General features: G+C 33.5%; 2 protein-coding genes across 2 annotated transcripts in view; both read left to right on the top strand.

The window, feature by feature from the left end:
- Positions 1–361: 361 nt before the first annotated feature.
- Positions 362–2,853, top strand: Tsen2 (tRNA splicing endonuclease subunit 2). The gene is made up of 6 exons (XM_018448640.1): positions 362–416; positions 950–1,121; positions 1,187–1,337; positions 1,490–2,149; positions 2,363–2,523; positions 2,623–2,853. The coding sequence occupies exons 2-6, from the start codon at positions 957–959 to the stop codon at positions 2,794–2,796; spliced, it is 1,311 nt and encodes a 436-aa protein (XP_018304142.1). The 5' UTR covers positions 362–416; positions 950–956; the 3' UTR covers positions 2,797–2,853.
- A 692-nt stretch (positions 2,854–3,545) lies between these two features.
- LOC108724795 (mucin-17) overlaps positions 3,546–19,734 on the top strand; it is a 25,120-nt gene continuing 8,931 nt past the window's right edge. The window contains exons 1-4 of the mRNA XM_018451413.1: positions 3,546–3,729; positions 17,096–17,187; positions 17,474–17,647; positions 19,059–19,300. Coding sequence (XP_018306915.1) covers positions 17,145–17,187; positions 17,474–17,647; positions 19,059–19,300 — 459 coding nt within the window. The 5' untranslated portion in view covers positions 3,546–3,729; positions 17,096–17,144. The remainder of the gene's footprint in view (positions 3,730–17,095; positions 17,188–17,473; positions 17,648–19,058; positions 19,301–19,734) is intronic.

The following is a 19,734-nucleotide window of genomic DNA, read 5'->3' on the forward strand; positions in this document are numbered from 1 at the left end:
AAATAGTTGAATAATGTTCTGATATTTAAATGTAATGATGAAAATTGATGAAAATTAAGTAAAGGTCTGTTTTTTTTTTTATAATTGAACTAATTTATAACTTTTGTTTAAAAAAAGAACTTACAGCGTTTTTGGCCCGGCCAGATTTGCACCAACCTGGGATTAATGGCGTTTTGTGCTCTCCTATTGATAGAGCGTGTAACATCAACCAATAGGAAAAATTAATCCAACCCGGGTTGGTGCAAACCCGATCGGGCCGAAAACGCTATTAGCGAAAAGGAAAGTGCACTGTAGTGCAGCAATTGGCAGCAATAAAAAATAAGCCTTAGATGTCGGCACGTGTTTACTCTTAACTTAACCTCTAAATCCTATTCCTCAATCTAAAGGCAATAAGGCATCAGCTGTTATTTGAAAGAGTAAGTCTTTTCTTTCAATAACAGTAATGAATAGTATAAACATGAAAATGTATTTTCCTTTTTTTTTGGTTTTATATCATATTTAAGATATATGTTTCACATATAATACATAAAATAATTTTTGTATAAAGAAATCAATTTTTATTTTCATGTAGGTTATTGTTATATATCTTTTATATGAAATTAATCATTATAACTTTTATATAAAGTTAATTGTTACATCCTTATGAAGAGAGAAAATCTTTTAAAAGAGTCATTAATTATTTAGCATTGAAATCTATTTATTTTTATAACCAAAGATTAAGCTCTAAGTTACAGTCTTAATAATTTAATTTCGGAAATTATTTTATATTTCATTATATTGGAATTAGTTGTGAATTGTTAGTCAATGTATTTGTTTATTAATTTTTGTTAATAATTAATAACAATACAAAAATTTATAACTCTTCAGCAGATATCTTACAAAATGTTTGAATGATGTAATCTCGGATGTAACTAATACTTTTCCAAAACTTTATGTTATCCGCTTGTAGTTAAAATATGGATCTGCGAGAACCAAAGAGGAAAAGAACAAAATTAAAGCCACGATTGCCATTTCCCATCCTATTGAATGAAACACAAGAATGGCCAATGTATACTGCACATCTCACAGATGTAGGATCTTGTATAATTGAACCTGAAGAAATGACAGCAGTACATTCTATGGTAAAGTTAAATTTTATCAGAGTAATTTTTCCTACGAACAACAGAATGAATATTTGTGTTTGTAGGGATTTTTTGGTAAAGGATCGTTGTCACGTAGTTATCCATCATTTGGCAAAGCAAGGTACGGAGCACTGCCAGTTGTTCGGAACAGACAGTGGCTTTGCAGACAAAAATGGCTCAAGGAAGTCCAAGAATTGAACTCTACCGAATACAAAGGTGTGTAATAAATATTTTGTGATATATACAATATATTTCATTTCAAAGTATTATGAACGAAAATAACACCTTATAAAATAATATCTATAAAATAAGATAACAAAATATAAGGTGATATTGAAATATAGTGAAAATTTGTTATGTAATTGCAGATGATAAAGCAATTGCTCAATACGAGGAAAGAAATATCCCGAATGAAGAGAACATTGGCGACATCATTGAAATTCCATCAAATTCTATTGAAAACGGGAGCAAGCAGAGAAATGAGATGGACACGAAGAACACAGAGATCGATGAAGTTACTCTAGATTCCGCAGAGGAAGATGACATATGTGTCATTATTAATAGGGACTCGATTCAATGTGATAACGTTGAAAGTTCATCAAGCACTCATGATGATAAGAACAGCTCAGAAGACAGACTAGAGGAAGAAGATCACTGGAAATTGTATAACGATTTTAAAAGCGATTGCATGAATGAGGATGACAATCAACATGGAAAATTATTAGTATTGCCAGATAGCGACTCAGACACTGAGAATTATTTGAAAAATGTTAAACCGAGAATCGAGAACGAGGGTTTTCCTATTCGAGAGGCTCTGCATCTCACTTTCGAAGAGACCTTTTTTCTCCTTTTTGGATTAGGTTGCTTGCAACTGATTCACTTCGACGGTAGTTTGCTGGACATCAACAGTACATGGTTATACTTTTGCAAGGAAAAGCCAGATTTTATACAGAAATATGTAGTTTACCATTATTATAGGAGCAAAGGTTGGGTTGTCAAACCTGGCTTAAAATATGGTGGTGACTTCTGTTAGTACTTTTTTCATTATTTGTTCTTTGAAAATGTATTATAAAAGATGCTTTTGTATTATTTATAATTTTTGTTTATATTGACAGTATTTTGTTATTTTTTAAATTCCTTTCTCTTAAATCTTTTTTTCTTTTTTTTCCTTTTCATAATATTGAAAATATTTTTCTTCTTTTTACGTTATCATTATTTTATTTGAAATACTTTTGTTTCAGTGCTGTATAAAGAGGGACCACCATTTTATCACGCTTCTTACATCGTTATAATAGAAGTAGCAGATGCAGACTCTTTAGTTATAGATCCTACTATGTCCTCGCGATCCATAACGTGGAATAATTTATTTGGATTTGAAAGACTGTCCGAAACTGCTGCTAAGGTAAACTTGCATTTATCTATATATGTGATGGATTTAGAGAAAGTTAGTTCTAATTTTCTACGAAATTTTTAATTTATTTTATGTTCGTGCGAATAACAGGAAATTCTTTTCGCCCAAGTTTTATGGCCGTCGTCGGTATCTCGAGATATCAACACGACTAGTCCCGAAATACTTTCCGAATTCACAGTGAGAGAATTACTCTGGCGTAGATGGAATCCGAAACAGCATCGAGAAGATATTCCCATCGAAGAAGAGGACGAGGATTCGTACTGAAAGATTTTTTAATTATTACATACATTATATTTATCTTTAAAATCTTTTCTTACAACGACCCTGTAAATTATTTTATATATCAATTTTTTACTACGTTAAGACTGCAAACACATTGATATATGTATATATAATTTCTTTATTAATAAGCTATGTATATATGTTGCATTAAAATAGTGGATCGTCATATAATGTTTTATAAAAAAGAAGTGATGATTTTTTTATAAGAATAATTTCTTATAGATTTCCTAATTGCACGATATAAACATATATAAAAGATTATTTTTGTATTTATATTATAATAATCGTTGACTGCCACAATATATAATAATAATGTAGCATTTCAATATTGCAAGAATTGCGTAAGATATAATATATAAAATTAATTACGCAAATTATTTTATCATATAACCAAATAATGCATAATTGCATTAATGCATAATCTGCATAATTAAGTACACATAGAAATATTAATGTGTAACCTCGAGATATTTATCACACACATGGGATAACTGAGAGTTAATCAATGTTGTTAAATCTATCGACATCAAAATGAGAAATTCAGGAAATGTTAAATATGTTATAAGATATTTATATAAATACTACGTACAATGCATATACATAATACCGATCATAGCGTAATGGAATACTATTAAATTTCTGGATTCTATGCGAGCACTCAGCGCGGTGTTAAGCCGAATCGAATCCGTGTCTTTATCAACCATCGGCGATCCGCATGGAGGTATCGTTTGCGGTACTCGCCAAGTGAAAGCAAACTACGATCGCGAGAGCCTCCGCGACACAGTCTTAGGGCTCCATGCAGTCAGTCCGAGGTGAGCTGGAAGCTGGCATGCACCGAGTGCCGTGCACCGCGAGTTATCAACGAGTTGAGCATCTCCAAATCAAGCCCAGGATAATTGCATTCTGCGCGATCCGGTATGTAGAGAACGTTCAGACACTCCACTTTATTATTCCTGTCAAACACCGCGTCGCGTGATGGGATAACTGTTAAAAGTCTGTGCTTGTGTCATTCAAAATTTCTATATGTTGTATGATTGCTAAATAATAATATTATATTTTAATTTTATAACAGGAATATGTTTAATAATATTTTATTCTTTATATATATATGTGTGTGTGTGTGTGTGTGTGTATGTGCGTGCGTGCATGTATGTATTTATTTTTTCTTTATATATATAATATTTTATTATTTTCTATGTCACATAAGAATTTATCTTATTCACATTTTCTTTCTATGTGGGTTTAATTTCTAATTTTTTTGAGAATATAAAACTTATATTTTTAATTTAATTATATAAATAACGCAATAGAGAAAAAGGGCTATGATATGTCATATCATATCGTCTCTAAACACTGACAAGAAGTAATATCGGTTTTTCACAGTCGCATTGTCTCCAATCTCATTATTTCTGACCGAGAATTCGATAACATAACTTAAGAAAACATGCATTAACAATTTTTTCGGACATTCCAACTGCCAGCAAGACATAAATACCGATACAAGCTTTCAATAATTATGCGTCGACTATGTCCATGTAGCTTTTCAAACAATTAGAGAGAGCGGAGTATTTTTATAATTTGTATAATTTTTCTTTATTCTACTCAATCCTTCATGTAATTTTTCATTATATTTGTTTTACCATACTGATTAATTTATGTAAATTAGTTGATAATGATCCGATTGCGATCGAAACGTTTGTTTTTCTATTAAAATTTATAATATTTTTGACTTAATGATATAATTGTTTATTTTTCACTTTTAAATTATAACGACTGATTTTTAGCTCGTAGCCCTTTTTCTCTATTGCGTTATTTAAATTTATTGAGTCATATTATTATTATATGTTTTAATTATATAAATTTTTTATTGTTTTTTAAATCTAATATATCTAAAATAAAACTTTTATTATTACAAATTAAAAACTTATTGTTTCTATCATTGTCAGTTAAAAATTAATTGCAACATTTGAACGATTTTGTATTTTTTTAAATTATGTTTATAAGAAGTATCAATCGGTTAACTTTAATTGTTTATAGAAATAATATCAAGGTGAATATCTAGTGGAGGTGTCGAGAGGAATTTTAAAACATTTGCATTATTTATAAAGCAGAAAAAAATGATACTATTTATACATATACATGTGTAGTTACGTCCGATTTAAATTTCGCGCCCAGAAAATTGTAACCGGAAATAAATTAAATTAGACTGAAGTTGCGAAATTAAAAATTTTTTGAAATTCAAATTTTGCAATTTATTTCATTAGGTTTCGATTCGCGTTTTTTTTTTTTAACTTAATCGAAATCACTCGGAATGAATTTAAAAAAATTAACGTACGGAGTATATTCGTGCATATGTACAGTGTACACATCGTGTTTTTGGTATGAAAGATGTTCGAGGACAAACGATCATGGCAACCAATGAATAAAGAATCGTGTCACTTTCATGTAAGCTGAATACGAGAGAAAGCGCGAGAGAGTATTCATCCATATCTGCGCTTAATTTGTAGAAGCACAGATAATGCGACGAATTTTTCCAATTAAGAAAATAAGAGAACGACACCAAACTAAACTTCTTTAACTATTGTAAAAGAGATTGAACTTTTAATACGACAGTGTTTCGACTTTTTTAAGAACTCAAAGAAATCCATTCAAATTTAATTCTCTTATCAATACAATAATATTAATTTAATTTATTAACAAAAAACCAATTGTTTCATTCTTTGAGATCTAAAAAATTCGTAATTGTCTTTTAATAAAATTTCGGTTATGTAAGATATATATTTAAATACAACGTTTTTATTGTATTATTATAATCGTATATATGATTCTACTTTTTTATTGTGTTATATTAACAATGATAATTGTTCTGAATAATTATAATCGTAACGCATTGTATCTGAAATCTGCAGAAAAAATCCAATAATAAACGGGAGGATTTCTCAAAAGCATCCCGTTTTATATATAAGAACGATATTTTAAAATGTGGTCCCAGACTACAATTCTTCAACCGCAAAAAGAAGAATACTGTTTACAAGACACACGTAGATCGGAGAAATATTTCTTACGAACGATCGCGCGCCGTAAACGGACGAGTGAATGTCATCCTCGTCTCACGATACGCCTGGGAATTCAGTCGCATCCGAGACAACGATGCGTTCAGCAACAAATAAGTTTGCCGCCCGATAGCATCAAAATCACCCGAAGCAAAATTTTGAATGAGTCACTTCGACCTTTACTTACCATCCGCCTTTGATTATCACTGGAGAATTCGAGACGGATGGACCGGTTAATCGATTAAGAAAGAGAAACACATGTCATAAATTGTTCTAAGACTACAAGCTTTAATTATACAATAGTATTTTTTATATCATTATGCTCATCGATTAAATCGCGTCCACGATATCTGCTAATTTTTAGGACATTTAAAAGAAGATTTTCTTCTTAGATAAGAAAACACACATTGGATAATGTCTATAAAAATGTTTTTATTAATAATTGCTCTTATGAACTTACTAATTATCATTTTCTTTGTTGTTAACTGTTAGAAAAATAATTAATAATTAAGACAATTAAAAATAATTAAGATCTTTAAGAATTCTCTCAATTGTTGAAACCGTTATTGCCACTCTTGTCTATCGCTTTGATATCACCTTGTATAATCGAAATGTGACCTCGACGAGGAAGATAGTGGACACCCTGTATATCCCTTAACCGTAAAGCTGAACGAGATTCAAGTGAAAGTGTATAACTGTTCGCACCGTCTATACGTTCCCTACGGCATCCTTGCGCCGGGGTACTCCTGGTTGTAATTGGGATATCGCTTATGTTACGTTGCGTTATATTACGTGCGCGGTACGTCCGATGTACGGTATATGCGTGAAAAAAACGAGAGTTACTATATCGATTAGCATATTTCGGAACAAAATAACTTTCACTCAAATCTGATAAATTTCGAAGCTCTCTGTAGCTTTAGCTTTTGGAAAAAGAATTAATAATCTTTTAAGTCTCAAACCACATCTCTGTTAAAGAACAGATAACTTAGACCCGTTTCTCCCAATGTAAGATTAATTTTAATCACCTTGGTTTAACTTATTTTTTATCTTTTTCAAATTTCTAGAAAAAGATGAACAGTCAATCGAACCTGAGATTAAAATTAAACTAAATTGGTAGAAACGGGCATTAATGTCATAAGTGAAAAATAATCCATTCTTTCAATTTTGCTCAAAGAAACGATTATTTGTAAATATCATTCAATTAATTATTATTATCCTTTTAAAATTTCTAAGTATGATTTATTGATTTATAACAATGTGATAATGATTAACAATTATTTCTAAATATGACAAACGACTACAAATTATCATTTACAGATGCAATCACAGATGTAAAAAAAGTGGCAAGACTTCCGATAAATTCTAAACACTGTTACTTTCAGACAAGACAAGTCCAACACTTGATTTTATTTGTTTTAATTAAACAAAAATTTATATTAATAATCATAACTGTTACGAGAGATTCACAGAGACCTGGTCTTTATACATATTTTTTGTTCATAAATGCGCTTTAGATAATTTATTATTTTAACGTGTAAATTTTCAGGTTTTAGTGTTTTTACAATTTATTCATTCCCATTCTCATCTCGATAATTCTAATTCGACGTATTATAAAAAAGTTCGTGAGACTCGCGCGATCGCCCGACATATCGTTCTTTCGGCTCACCGAGTAGCCTACTTGATCGTGTCAGTTGTTTCCATTCGGGGCCGATGGAGAAAAACCTGAGAAACCTAAGCTTGCTTTCTAAGCGAGGTCCCCGGTCACGTGCGACCGGGTCCGATCGGGTATTTCTGTTCCGACACGTGCGACTTGTCGTCCGCACTCGTGATCTTACACGCAATTCGCGTGCGCGCATGCGAGGGCACGTTCACTGCTCCCGTTTTTCATACACGCCCAACGATACGCTTTTGCTGCAGCCTCGGTGTAACACACAGAACATATATAACGGTGTAACATAGCCGTGTGATTGCCGCGAAGGGCGTAATTATGGAACGGAGAGGAATTGTCGCAATTCTCCATTGACCCTGAACGTAACACAGATTTTTTTAAAAATTAGAACGGATGAAGTCGAGTGTCAGATTTAATCGAGACTTGATTGTTTGGAAACGATGACTCATTTGTTAAAAGAATTTAATGTTACGTTAATTTTTTATATGTAAGTGTAATTTACATTATTTTATTTTATCTAAATTGTGAACTTAGAGTTAGTCTAGAATCTATCAGATCGAATTCATATTTCTACTTGATTGTATATCAAATTTTGTGTAAAAGAAAGAGAGAAAGAGAAAGGAAAGGAAATCATTATAGAAGAAATCATTTATAATTCTAGGTCGATCTGCAATTTTATCTTTGATTAATGCTCGTTTCTACCAATGTAGATTAACCTTTAACCTTAATTGATTCAATTTGCTCTTCATCTTTTTTTAATTCTTAAAACTAGAAAAAGATGAAGAGTTACTTGAACTGAGATTAAAACTGAATTACGCTGGTAGAAACGGGTATAAGTGGTACTCAATCTGATCGCGCAATTTACAATTCTAGATCTTGTTTTATATTCGATGAAATGTAATTTTATCATTCCGCACGCACGCCGTTACCTCTCGAATTGTAGCGCTCTTTCATTTCGCACGAGACTCGGTCGTTGTGGTAAGAGTATAATTACGGGTTAGCGGCTCGTGCGTTTCCAGCGCGATGTTCTCGCGGGAACGAGTGCAATTTTACATGGCGTTAACGGTTGTATTACGTGTGCACTTGCGCTGGTGGAAAGTAAGATAAAATTCGTGAAACACGTACATGCTCGTGCGCAGGTAGGTTTTCCGAGTGAAATCCGCTGGCTTCCGCTTCCGACTTGATCTTGCCGCGTCTTGTCGCGGATCCGCTTTATTAGATCCGCGACGAGGGAGAGAAACGGAATCCAGGTCGATCGCAAGCAACGTGATCAGGAAGCAATTAAGGAATAACCAGCAACGCTGTTTGCCATAAGCAGCAGGGAATTTACACACATTGCTAAATCGCACCCGACTATCGCGTGATACCTTAACGCACGTTCTTCTCCCTTTTTTTGTCCGACGATTATATATGCAAGATATCTCACTAATGAATTAATAATAAGTTTTATAAATGTAAACAAATATGCATCGAGAAAAATGTCTGGTTGAAAATGGACGAACCGGAAGATTCTGACTATATCACTCAGAAGTCCGATTATTTCAACTAGAAGTTTAATCAGAGAATTCTCCATTTTCAATTATAATTCCGATTAATTTAATCAGACATTTTTCTTAATATGGAATATATACTCTCCGATTAGTCGTAAATAAATTTTATAGACCGGTCTCACCACCTCTAGTTTATTTTATCGATTAAATTGAGCGATTAAATTTAAGAATTACCAATTGCAAAATTTAAAACTGATTGTATTATTTTGTTTTCTTTGTTCATTTCTACAAATTATAATTCATTTATGTAAAACATAATACTTTTGATTAATGATTAAGTAATACGTTAAATTAAAATAATTAAACAATAAGAATCTTAAAATAATTAAGAAATTAGGATAGAAATTACGATAAGTTTTTTCAGTTTTGCAATTGGCAGTTTCTTAAATTTAATCCGATAAAGTTAATCAGAGGGAGATCGATCCTGCCTATATTCTCAGAATAATTATTATTTATTATATTATTATTGCACAACAGTCGTTTCCTCGTTGACTCGAAACCTCGATTTAAAGGTGTCGTTGCAAAATTCGCGACGAGTTGCAAAAACCGCACGGTCATTAATCCTTCCGTTGCCAAATCGCGAACAAATACTTAATCGAAAACCAGAGGCGCGAGGTCGTGCATCGCGGACTGCGCCGTAATGCGTTTGAGTACTTTGTCATCCGTGAAAATAAGTCCCCGTTTTGCAAGTCCGATGCACGCGAGAGATTTTAAAAGTGTAAGTCTCTCCATATGTGCGCGCGCATTCTCTTTTCTTTTTCTCGCGTTCGCACGAGCGAGCGAACGAGCTTTGCGAGCGAACGAACATTGCGAGCGATTCCTGCGGATTTCGTAAGCGCGACTGTCTAACGACGGGGCTCGAATCCGAAGTGGTTTTGCGGTAAACTCTGACAGTGTTCTGAGCGGATATCGGACGATCTGGAGACAAGAAGATATTAAAATTTGCGGCGGGATAATGTACCGATGTCGCAAATTTTAAATTTCTTCTCTTTTGATTTAACGATTTAATCATGTTTATTCAATGTATTAACACGTATTGTAATTCGCTGAAGTATACCCTCTAACTTCTTTGGAGTGGAATCTCACTGTAAAGAGTGAAAATTGAACCAGTCTTGAAAAAGAGTGGCTCGATTTTCAATCTTTAAGAGTGAAATTTCACTCTTCAGAATGGAATTCATTCTAAAAGTTTTAGAGAGCAACACTTCGGTCATTTTAAATGATAAATTGAACGCCGTTTCACTATGATTAATTTAATTATATTAATTCAGTTTTCATTTGTTATTCGATTACAATTAATTTAATTAATGACTGAAAGTACGTTTACTTTCATTTGCTGGAGAACGTTAATAAAGGCGATTTTAAGGAGGGATCAAGAAGCTGACAGAGGGTGGACTGTAAGGAATAAATTAAGAGATGATGAATTGCAGGGAGAGATCGAAGATCTTCAAGAAGGGATCCTCTTCATCTCTTCGGCTGGTACCAGAAGGTCGCGCGACATAGGATATTCAATTAAAAATAGTTGTCCTCGGGACAAAAGTGAGGGAAAAATCGTCGTAACAAAACCAGCGAAACCTTATGAACGGCCATGATCTCTCCGGGAAGGCGAGGGAATCAACGTCCGTCATTTGTCGCGAAAATGCGCAGACAATGAAACCCTCGTTTCTCTCTGTTTCATTTCAATTTCACTTCGCCAATGAACCGTCTGATGATTATCTACTTCCGAAGGAAAATTCGTACCTAGGAAGCGGATGAAACTTGTGACGCGGAAATGATTACGTGACAAAGAAGCTCGGAGATATTTTGAGGGAATGGCTACGTTTACACCGTGCGTTTAGACCGCGGCCTATACAATAGATGTCCTTGTTTATCCTGTATATTCAACAAAAACACCTATCGTATAGGTCGCGGACTAAGCACACGGTGTAGTCAATAACAGCCAAATTAATGCCAATAACGTTTGTTCCTGAGAAAAAAGGATCAACCGGCTGTCCGTTAAAATAACGTGCGAGGATTCTCTCTCGGCAGAGAATTAACCTTTTCCAGCTGAAAGAAGAGACTGAAGAAGAATAAAAAGTCGCATGCATGAGAAAGTGTTTTCCCGAGAATTCTCAGAGTTCGCTGAATTGTGATTAGGCTTGTCTAGAATCGTTTCGCTTAAGAGACGCATGTAAGTAGATTGCGTCAGATGTACGTAAATTCGTTAAGGAAGGAATTACCGTTCACGTGAATTTAAATACCACGTGGAAAAATACCTTCCATCCACTCGACGCGTCACAATCACGAATTTTATCTACTTTTAATCTATTCTATTTGTGTTAAACAAGAACAAACGTTTTCGGTCTTCCCTAATTGATAATTTATTCTACTTTGTCTTATTTCGCTTATCTACTCAATGAAGTGTGATCCAATACACTGAAAAAGTCCAATACACTAAATTTTAGAAAAAATATTAATTTATTAATTTATTAATAAATTAATAAAATTATTAATTATTAATTTATTTGTGTTTTAATAGTTCTAAATAAACATTTACTAAACATATATGCAAACATATATTTATTTGATGCAAGAATTAATTTGATTTAATTACAACTTTATTTTTTTTAGTAAATATTTATTTACTAGAAGTAAATGTTTAGTTAGTATTATTTTAATTAGTAGATTATTTAAAGAAATATGTATTTAGATTTAGGAATTTTTTTAGTGTAGAAAATTTCCAAATTTATCTCGTTTCCACGTTTATAAGGTTCACGGCCATCATGTCGGTTCAAACGAAATTCAAGCAAGTATGTGGACGTAATTTCGCACAACTCCGTTTCTGGAAACGCGAATATGCTAATGTTTTCCAACGTTGTTACTTACTAAATGGCTCCATCTGATTTATTGCGTTTTCGGAGTGGCTTCTCACGCTGCTTTCGATATATTTTCGCTTAGCGAGAGAGACATGATGGTGTTTCCAAAAGAGGAGCAATGACTGGAGAAAAACTGATTAACATACATCGGCCGAATGAGAAATGAAGAGCCTTTCGAAAGCGAAACGAACTGCTCGTACACTGCGGCGAATCGACGAAAGTGATATGATAACAGTGAAAAATTTCTACTCCAGAGACTTTCGATTATAAAATCTCTAATCGCATTCTGAATCTAGCGACGAATATAGCTGCAATAATAAAAAAAATTTGTATTATTTTAATAAATACACTATAAATTATCATTCATTATTTATTATAAATTATGACATTATGTGATCAAATCATATTCATTACTTGTTTTAACTATTTGTCGAAAAATATCCTAAGTTTGCTACAATTTATATATGTTTGCATTCCTTATTATTAAGTAATTCACTATTAAGGAAAAAAAATATCAATCATTTTTATTGAAATACTTATGTACGTCCTTATACTATTACATCTACACGGCACCCTTAATCGGGTTTAATAACATCCTTAGTTATGAAACTAACTAATCACAGCTACTCCTCTGAAGAATAGAATGACTATGAATGACTTTTATAACTACGGATGTTATTAAACCCAATTAAGGATAAATGTAGCCATTGTGTCAAAAATATATATAAATTATCCACTGAACTAAAAAAACAACTAAGTAAATAAGCTATAAATATTGTTTATTTACAATTAAAATATAGGAAGGCGCAAGATTCAGCAGAATTCGAATTTAGAGAGGCGAGAAATTGCAGCATCTTTTACATTCATCCGAAAAGGAAAAGTGTCGAAAACGTAACTGTAAGAATGCATACGTAGGCAGTTGATTCCTGAGACCTGGTTGATGGTCGATGGACTCGGCGGTCTCGGGCTGACCATGATCTTGAACGATCGAGCGGACGAACACCATTCCTGCCGTTGATGACCGGTTTTCAGCATATTTCGAGACAGGCTTTCGCCCTGATCGTTACTCTTGACCACGAAATTTAAACTCACGGACGAAATAAATTAGTCGATCTCCAACACATCGTTCGGTCGCTAATTTTTATCAAGATGGGACCATTGCGACAATCCGAAACTCGGTAACGTAAGATATATTTCCGCTTCCTTAATGTCCGACCGTTCTATTTTAGACAATCCGTTATTTGCGTATACTTTATTTCTTAATTAATATGATAAATTAAATTAGAATGTAAAGAAGTGTTATGTAATTCTGTAAAAAATAACAAGTAGAAAGGGAGAGAGTTTCTCATAGGGTTAAGTATAAATTATTTTTAAACGTGATCACTAAGATTTCTTCTCTTCGCGCGTCATAGAATGTGCATTTCGCGATTCTTTCCATAAGAAAACACATTTCGATCGTAAGAAACAGTCGCGCGGGAAAGGGTTCACTCGAATGCTCGACCGAGATTTACGCACGTTGCAGCACGGTATTTCTTTTTTACAAGTCATTACACATACCGCGCACGTATGTGTATATACGCGCGTATGTGTATATACGATAGAATAGAATAAAGCGACAGAATAGCTAGGGCCACTCCTTTTTACCTTCGTATGAGTTGAAGTATGACTCGTCGTGAACACCTTGAATTCTCGCAGTGATTATTTTCGACTGTTCTGTCTCATTGTCTCAATCTCTTTAAGTTTCATAACACGTACGAATTTGGAAAACTTTAAGATTTCTTTGTATCGACATTACCATTTATAAACAAAATAATATAAAATTATATAATTATATTAGTTAAAATGTAAACTATATAATATTTATATAATACATAATAAATTAGAATGGTATATGAATTAGATAATATATATATATATATATATCAATTATATTATAATTAATAATCAAATAATTTCTCACGTAACGCAGTTCTCCGAATGACGTCCTGAAAACGCTCATAAAATATCCTAAGACATCCTAAGGGCGTTTTTTGAACATCCTTAGGACATTTCTTTAAAAATTGAGTTGTAATGCAAGTTGTAATTGTACGAGTTGTAATGTTTTGCGCGCGCATTGCTGACTGTATTTGTTTCTCTACATAAAATAAAATAGATCTTTTCTATGCTTTTAACTATTCCACATAAAAATGCCACTTATATACGGATGGCGGTAAATTAATATCTATCACTTTTATAGCGATGAATAGGTTCTCCCATTCGACAGGTTACGTATGATCCGCAAATTCTCACACATTTTCGCCTCGCAATAATTCGCCGCGTAGCACCCTATCATCAGAAAGAGTTCTCTCGATAGAAGCGTGGCGTTTGCGCTTTTCAGTTTCAGCTAGAGTCGTTATTTATTGCTCGCCGAGATCAGCCGCGATGCAGTCGTGAGAGAACGGGTGAAAGGAGCGCTCTCGCGATTCCGCGATGCTGCGCACCGCTACTCTGATTTCCCCGATTGCGATTCTGGGTCTCCAGGAAAAAGGCTGCCGGATTAAAAGATCACTCCTGCAAGACCGCCTGCGACGGAAGTATTTCGCGCTTCGCGGTGTTTAGGAAAAGGAAAGCAGCGAAAGTGCGGTCGAGCGAGGCTTTCGCATGAAAGATACATAAGCTATAAAATGAATAATTAAAAGTTAAAAAAATTAGAATATGCAAATTACCAACGAACGAGTTAAGAATTAGGAATTAAGAATTAGGAACGAGAAGTTTCAGAGTTCGTTGATAAAAATTGATAGTAAATTAGGCTGGTTTCAAGCGGACTTCTAAACGTGATTTTATAATTCAAAGCTCAAGCAATTCAGAATGCACGATTGGAAAGGACGAAAGATATTCTCTCACATCGGCTTTACTAAAGATTGTCTTCACATTGTCCAAGGTTGCCATAGTTAGAGAAACGTCCGGTAAATCCGAGACATCCTGTATAGCAATCGGCGATGTAATGACGCATATTATAACGGCATACGACGCGCTCATAAGAATAGATTTTTAAAAATGTCACATTAAATATGCATTTTTAGGCTCCTATCCCAACGAACACACAAAAGTTAACAAAAAATTGAAATAACTTTATTTTAACTTTTAATATCCATAAACAATTAAATTTTGTAACAAAAAATCATCATTTTGTGACTTTCTCTTGACTTGGTGTGTTCCTTGGAATTTTATAATTTTTAACAACAATAACGATATAATATATTGTCGTTGCACAGTTTTTTTTACCGTATAAAACCTACGCAATGACACTAATGACACCGTTACTGTCGTTAAGAGTTACAGGACAGAAGCATAAAGATGCATCTTTAATGTCTTTTTGACGTCAAAATGACGACAAATAACTTCAACTTGTTAGGTAATAAAGAGTTACGAAATATAGGGACCTTAATGTCATTTTGACATCAAAATAACACGACAAATTTTTCCCAGACAACAAACTAACGCTATTTGTCGTCATCTTGACATCAAAATGACGACAAATAGCGTCAATTTGTTACCTGGGAAAAGTGCGTGCCCCCCCCCCCCGTGTTGCGCTTTTCGAGCCACCTACATCAATCCGATTTGACATCACAGATCTTGGGTGTGCCTACTCTCGAAGGCACCTCTTACCATTGTTTCGGGTTGTTAAAACGATTATCGGCAAGGCGGTGCTTATGCGTTACGTAATGATCTCGTCGAGCGTGCGCGCGAGCGCGCACTTTCCTCGCCGCGATTGTATTAGCGTAGCTATTACGTTAGTAACACAGGATGTTTTCCGAACGAGCTCATGCCTCACAATGCTCAAGCAGATAGCTATCGGGCGAGAAGAAAATTTTTTAACTTACGACACTCGATTGCCTCACGCAGTCGCAAAATTGCTCCGATCTTTTATCTTTTTCACTTGCCGGCATTCAATAGCGGTGAATTAAAATTCGATGGACAATGTCAATGTTTTACGTAAATAAAAGTTTTGTCCATAGAGAAATCAAAGAAATAAAAATATCGGGTGATACTAAAACATAAAAAGTCAAGAAATCAAGAATTCAACAATTATTAAAACTTTTCATTTATTAGAAAAATAAAGGTTTAATTTTAATTAACATTTTATTTAATTTTAAATTAGATTTTAATTTAATTTAATTTACCTTAATACAATTTAATTAATTTTAATTTAATTAAAATTTCTAATGTTAATTAGATGAAACGAACATTTGTTAAAAAGAGAAATTTATAACAATAACAATTAAATAGATGTTAAATCCACACGTCAATGTCACTGTCTATTGAAATCACTTCTTCCGTAGAGAAATGGAGATGTAACTGCGTAAATCCGAGGTCGATCTCTCACGTAGGAGAATTGATAATTAGCAATCCCTGTAAGAGATGAGCATACAAAGATAATCAACAAGACGTTATTTCTAATGAAGCAAAATCCGCCGACATTTTTACATAATCGTTAATTGTTAAGGGAGAGGAAAAGTAACGGTGCTTTGCAAAATAACACGGTAATGTGTCATATTTACGCGGTTGATGTAACACGCAATTTTTATCCTGTCCCAGAAGATGGTTATAAGAGACCGATTGCACGTTCGACTGCAATAATTGCGGAATTATCTGAGAATTATCGCTCGATTCTCTCATAATCATAGAAAATATCAAATAATAAATGTAATTCACAAATTTTTCTGTCTTGTCAAACAATATAAAGTAGAGTAAGATACAGTTATAAATATTTATAACTGTATCTTCGTCGTATTTTGCAACAATATTTTTCTATACTCTCATTTTAAAGTTTTATTCATTTTTATTTTGATAAACGCCCAGACAACACGAATGTTCAAAAACGAGACATAAGGCGTTTTAAAAACGCCTAAAAAGTGTCTTAAAACATTTTTTTTAAAGACATCTTAAAAACATTTAAAAAACATCTTTAAGACGTCTTATGTCTCGATTTTGGACTTTTTGTTGTTTGGACGGTGACGTAATATACTTTCAATTTCATATATATGATGTAAAAAATGTTGCTATTATGATGGCTGTTATGTATATTAAGCACTGGACTCTCTGACGCAAAATGATTAACATAATGATAAAATTTTTTTGTCTTTTATGTTTTTGTTGTCTTATTTACTCTTTCAGATTCCGTGAGATTCGTGTGTCCACTTAGGATGAGATCAGATTGAGCGCAATGATATCGAGATACTTCGTGTTTGTCGCAGCTCTAACGTATGGTGAGTGAATTGATGTCATCGCTGAATTTTATAGAATTTTGAGTAAAATTCTTCCTGTTTCAAGGTTCACCATTTCTTAAATCTTCGGTTAACCGCGTCGCAAGCAAAAAATTATTGATAAAAAAGTATAATGTTTGCTTTCTTATCAATTTTTATTTTAATTCCCTTCAGCCGCGTATACATAAAATAAAATTACATATTTTATATACTATAAAGAGAAATTTTTATAATAAGTTGTTAGGTGAATTACGACGTAGAACAGATTTTTATGAGCTCGTAACTTTAGTTGCAGTGTCCGCCGCGCAAGTTTATAACAGCTACTCAGAGGATGCAGTTGCAGCGATCGAACCAGCAGCTGCAAATAATGATTTCGTCACACAAACTGTCTATGGCTTCCTGGACTTCACCACGACAATTGGCAACACGGTGATGGTCTTCAGTCCTCAAAGCGCTCCTCCAGGTAACATTTGCAAAGTTTTATTCATTAATTACACTCGGATGATTACGTCAGATGTGCAAAAATTGAAATACATTCAATTATTGCAATAATAATTAATAAAATTATAAAAATGGTAAAATTATAAAAAAATTATTTAAAATTATTAAAAATACTACACACATTCATAGATATTCACACATCACCATGTTTTTGTAATTTCTTTTACTATGAGGGTAGATATCACATCTATTTTGTAAAACTGTTGATAAAATCGTAATGTCGAAAATGAATATAGTGTATGTTTGTGCTAGTAAGAGCTGCTAAGATTAGCTCTTATTTTTCAATTTTCCTTGGTTTATTTTATTTTATTATTTTGTTCTGTTATTCCTATATTGTTTTATTACTCTTGCTTAATTTTCGTTTATTTTTGTATCCTGCACATACCTTTTCATCTAAACTCTGTATTTATTCTCGCTATCTTTTACTTTTATAATTATAACTGTAAGGTATCTGTAGCGCTTAAGGGGATACCATCCCAGAGCGCATAATCAATAACTATTTATCTATCTCGACTAACAATCAGTACGAAAAAGAATTTCATCGAGAAGTTCTGAAGAGAGAATTCTCTGAAGAACAAATATCGAGGGCTATCGTAATGTCGGTCAAGCAGAAAATTCACAATTCATAATCATGAGGTATCATGCGATTTTGAATTGTGGATATAATGCCAGAAAGTACTTTCTAACAAGTGTAATCAACATCTTTTATTACGCCGTACTCGTTCATGGACTCTGATCCTTCGATTATGAGTAAGGATGAATCTTTGAAATGCTGAAGATTAATACTGTAATACTGTATATACATAAGATGGGCCTTGGCGAGGAGCATCGGGTACCAATCTCTTTATCGCTGTCCGGGTTTGCGTACAAATCATGCTCATTGTTCACTTGTCATGACTCTCTTGTCATCTTTTCTCCTTGACTTTTCAAACCGCCCACTCAACACAAAGCTGTTTGCTTCTTTTTTACTGAATAAAGATTTTACAGAAAATGATTGTAATAATATAAAACTGTAAATAACAATTGGAATTTGATATCAATTTACAGTATAATTAATAAAATAAAATAATATAATGTATATCTTCAGCTTTAAAGAAATAAAAATATAAAAATGTAATTTAAATGTGATGGAATTAAAATAAGAAATAATATTGGTAACGCGCGTGCACAAAATAAAATTGAAAGTTGAGAAAAAAGATTTTCACATATCTTGAATCCTTTCTCTCCAAAGGATAAGAAATTTGACCGAGACCTTCGGCACGAGTGTTGGCCATCAGGACATGCTTTTTTAATCTCGTTTTCGCGATCATTCGACCTCGCAGAAGTGCGATTTTTATTCTTGTCAGGTATGCAAATGTGTCGTTCATTTTCAGAAGGAGGCGTTGTGAAGAAGACCACGTCCCCCACGCCGACGATTCACACAAAGCCAACGACGGAGCAGCAGCCGAAGAAAAATGTCCCCGACATCCAGCCCAGCAAGACGCACAAGGCCGAGGATCAGGATGGTGAAACGAAGAAGCAGATAAAGGGCACGAAGATCGTCGTGAATTCCGTGGTCGAACAGAACGTGGTGAATCCGTCTGAGAATACCGCATCGAAACTGACGAAGGATCAGGTGAGAACGGAATGACACTGTACAGGATATACATATCTTCTCATCATATATATATATATATTATATACAGGGTGTTTCCAAATTAAATGGCAAAACTTCGGGAGCGTGTAGAGGAGTAAAAAACTAAGAAAAAAAGTCCTATAGACATATGCTCCTTTTTGCTTTGTTTCGCAGGAAATCACGAAAAAAGAAAAAAATATATTTAATTTATTATTTTAATTATTTTATTTATAAACTTTTTAATGAAGATTTTGTTCGAAATGTGCACCTCTTGCAGCAATACAAGCATTGCATCTGTCAAACACGGCTCTTGTAGCAGCCAGGCACTGTTCTTGCGATATTCTGTTCGCTGCAGCTACGATACGATTTCTCAAATGTTGCTCTGATTGAATAGGCGAAGAATAAACTTCTTGCTTCAGAGTACCCCATGCATA

This window comes from Mycetomoellerius zeteki, unplaced genomic scaffold (genome assembly GCF_001594055.1).
Source record: "Mycetomoellerius zeteki isolate Tzet28-1 unplaced genomic scaffold, Tzet1.0 scaffold106, whole genome shotgun sequence".
NCBI lineage: Eukaryota > Metazoa > Arthropoda > Insecta > Hymenoptera > Formicidae > Mycetomoellerius > Mycetomoellerius zeteki.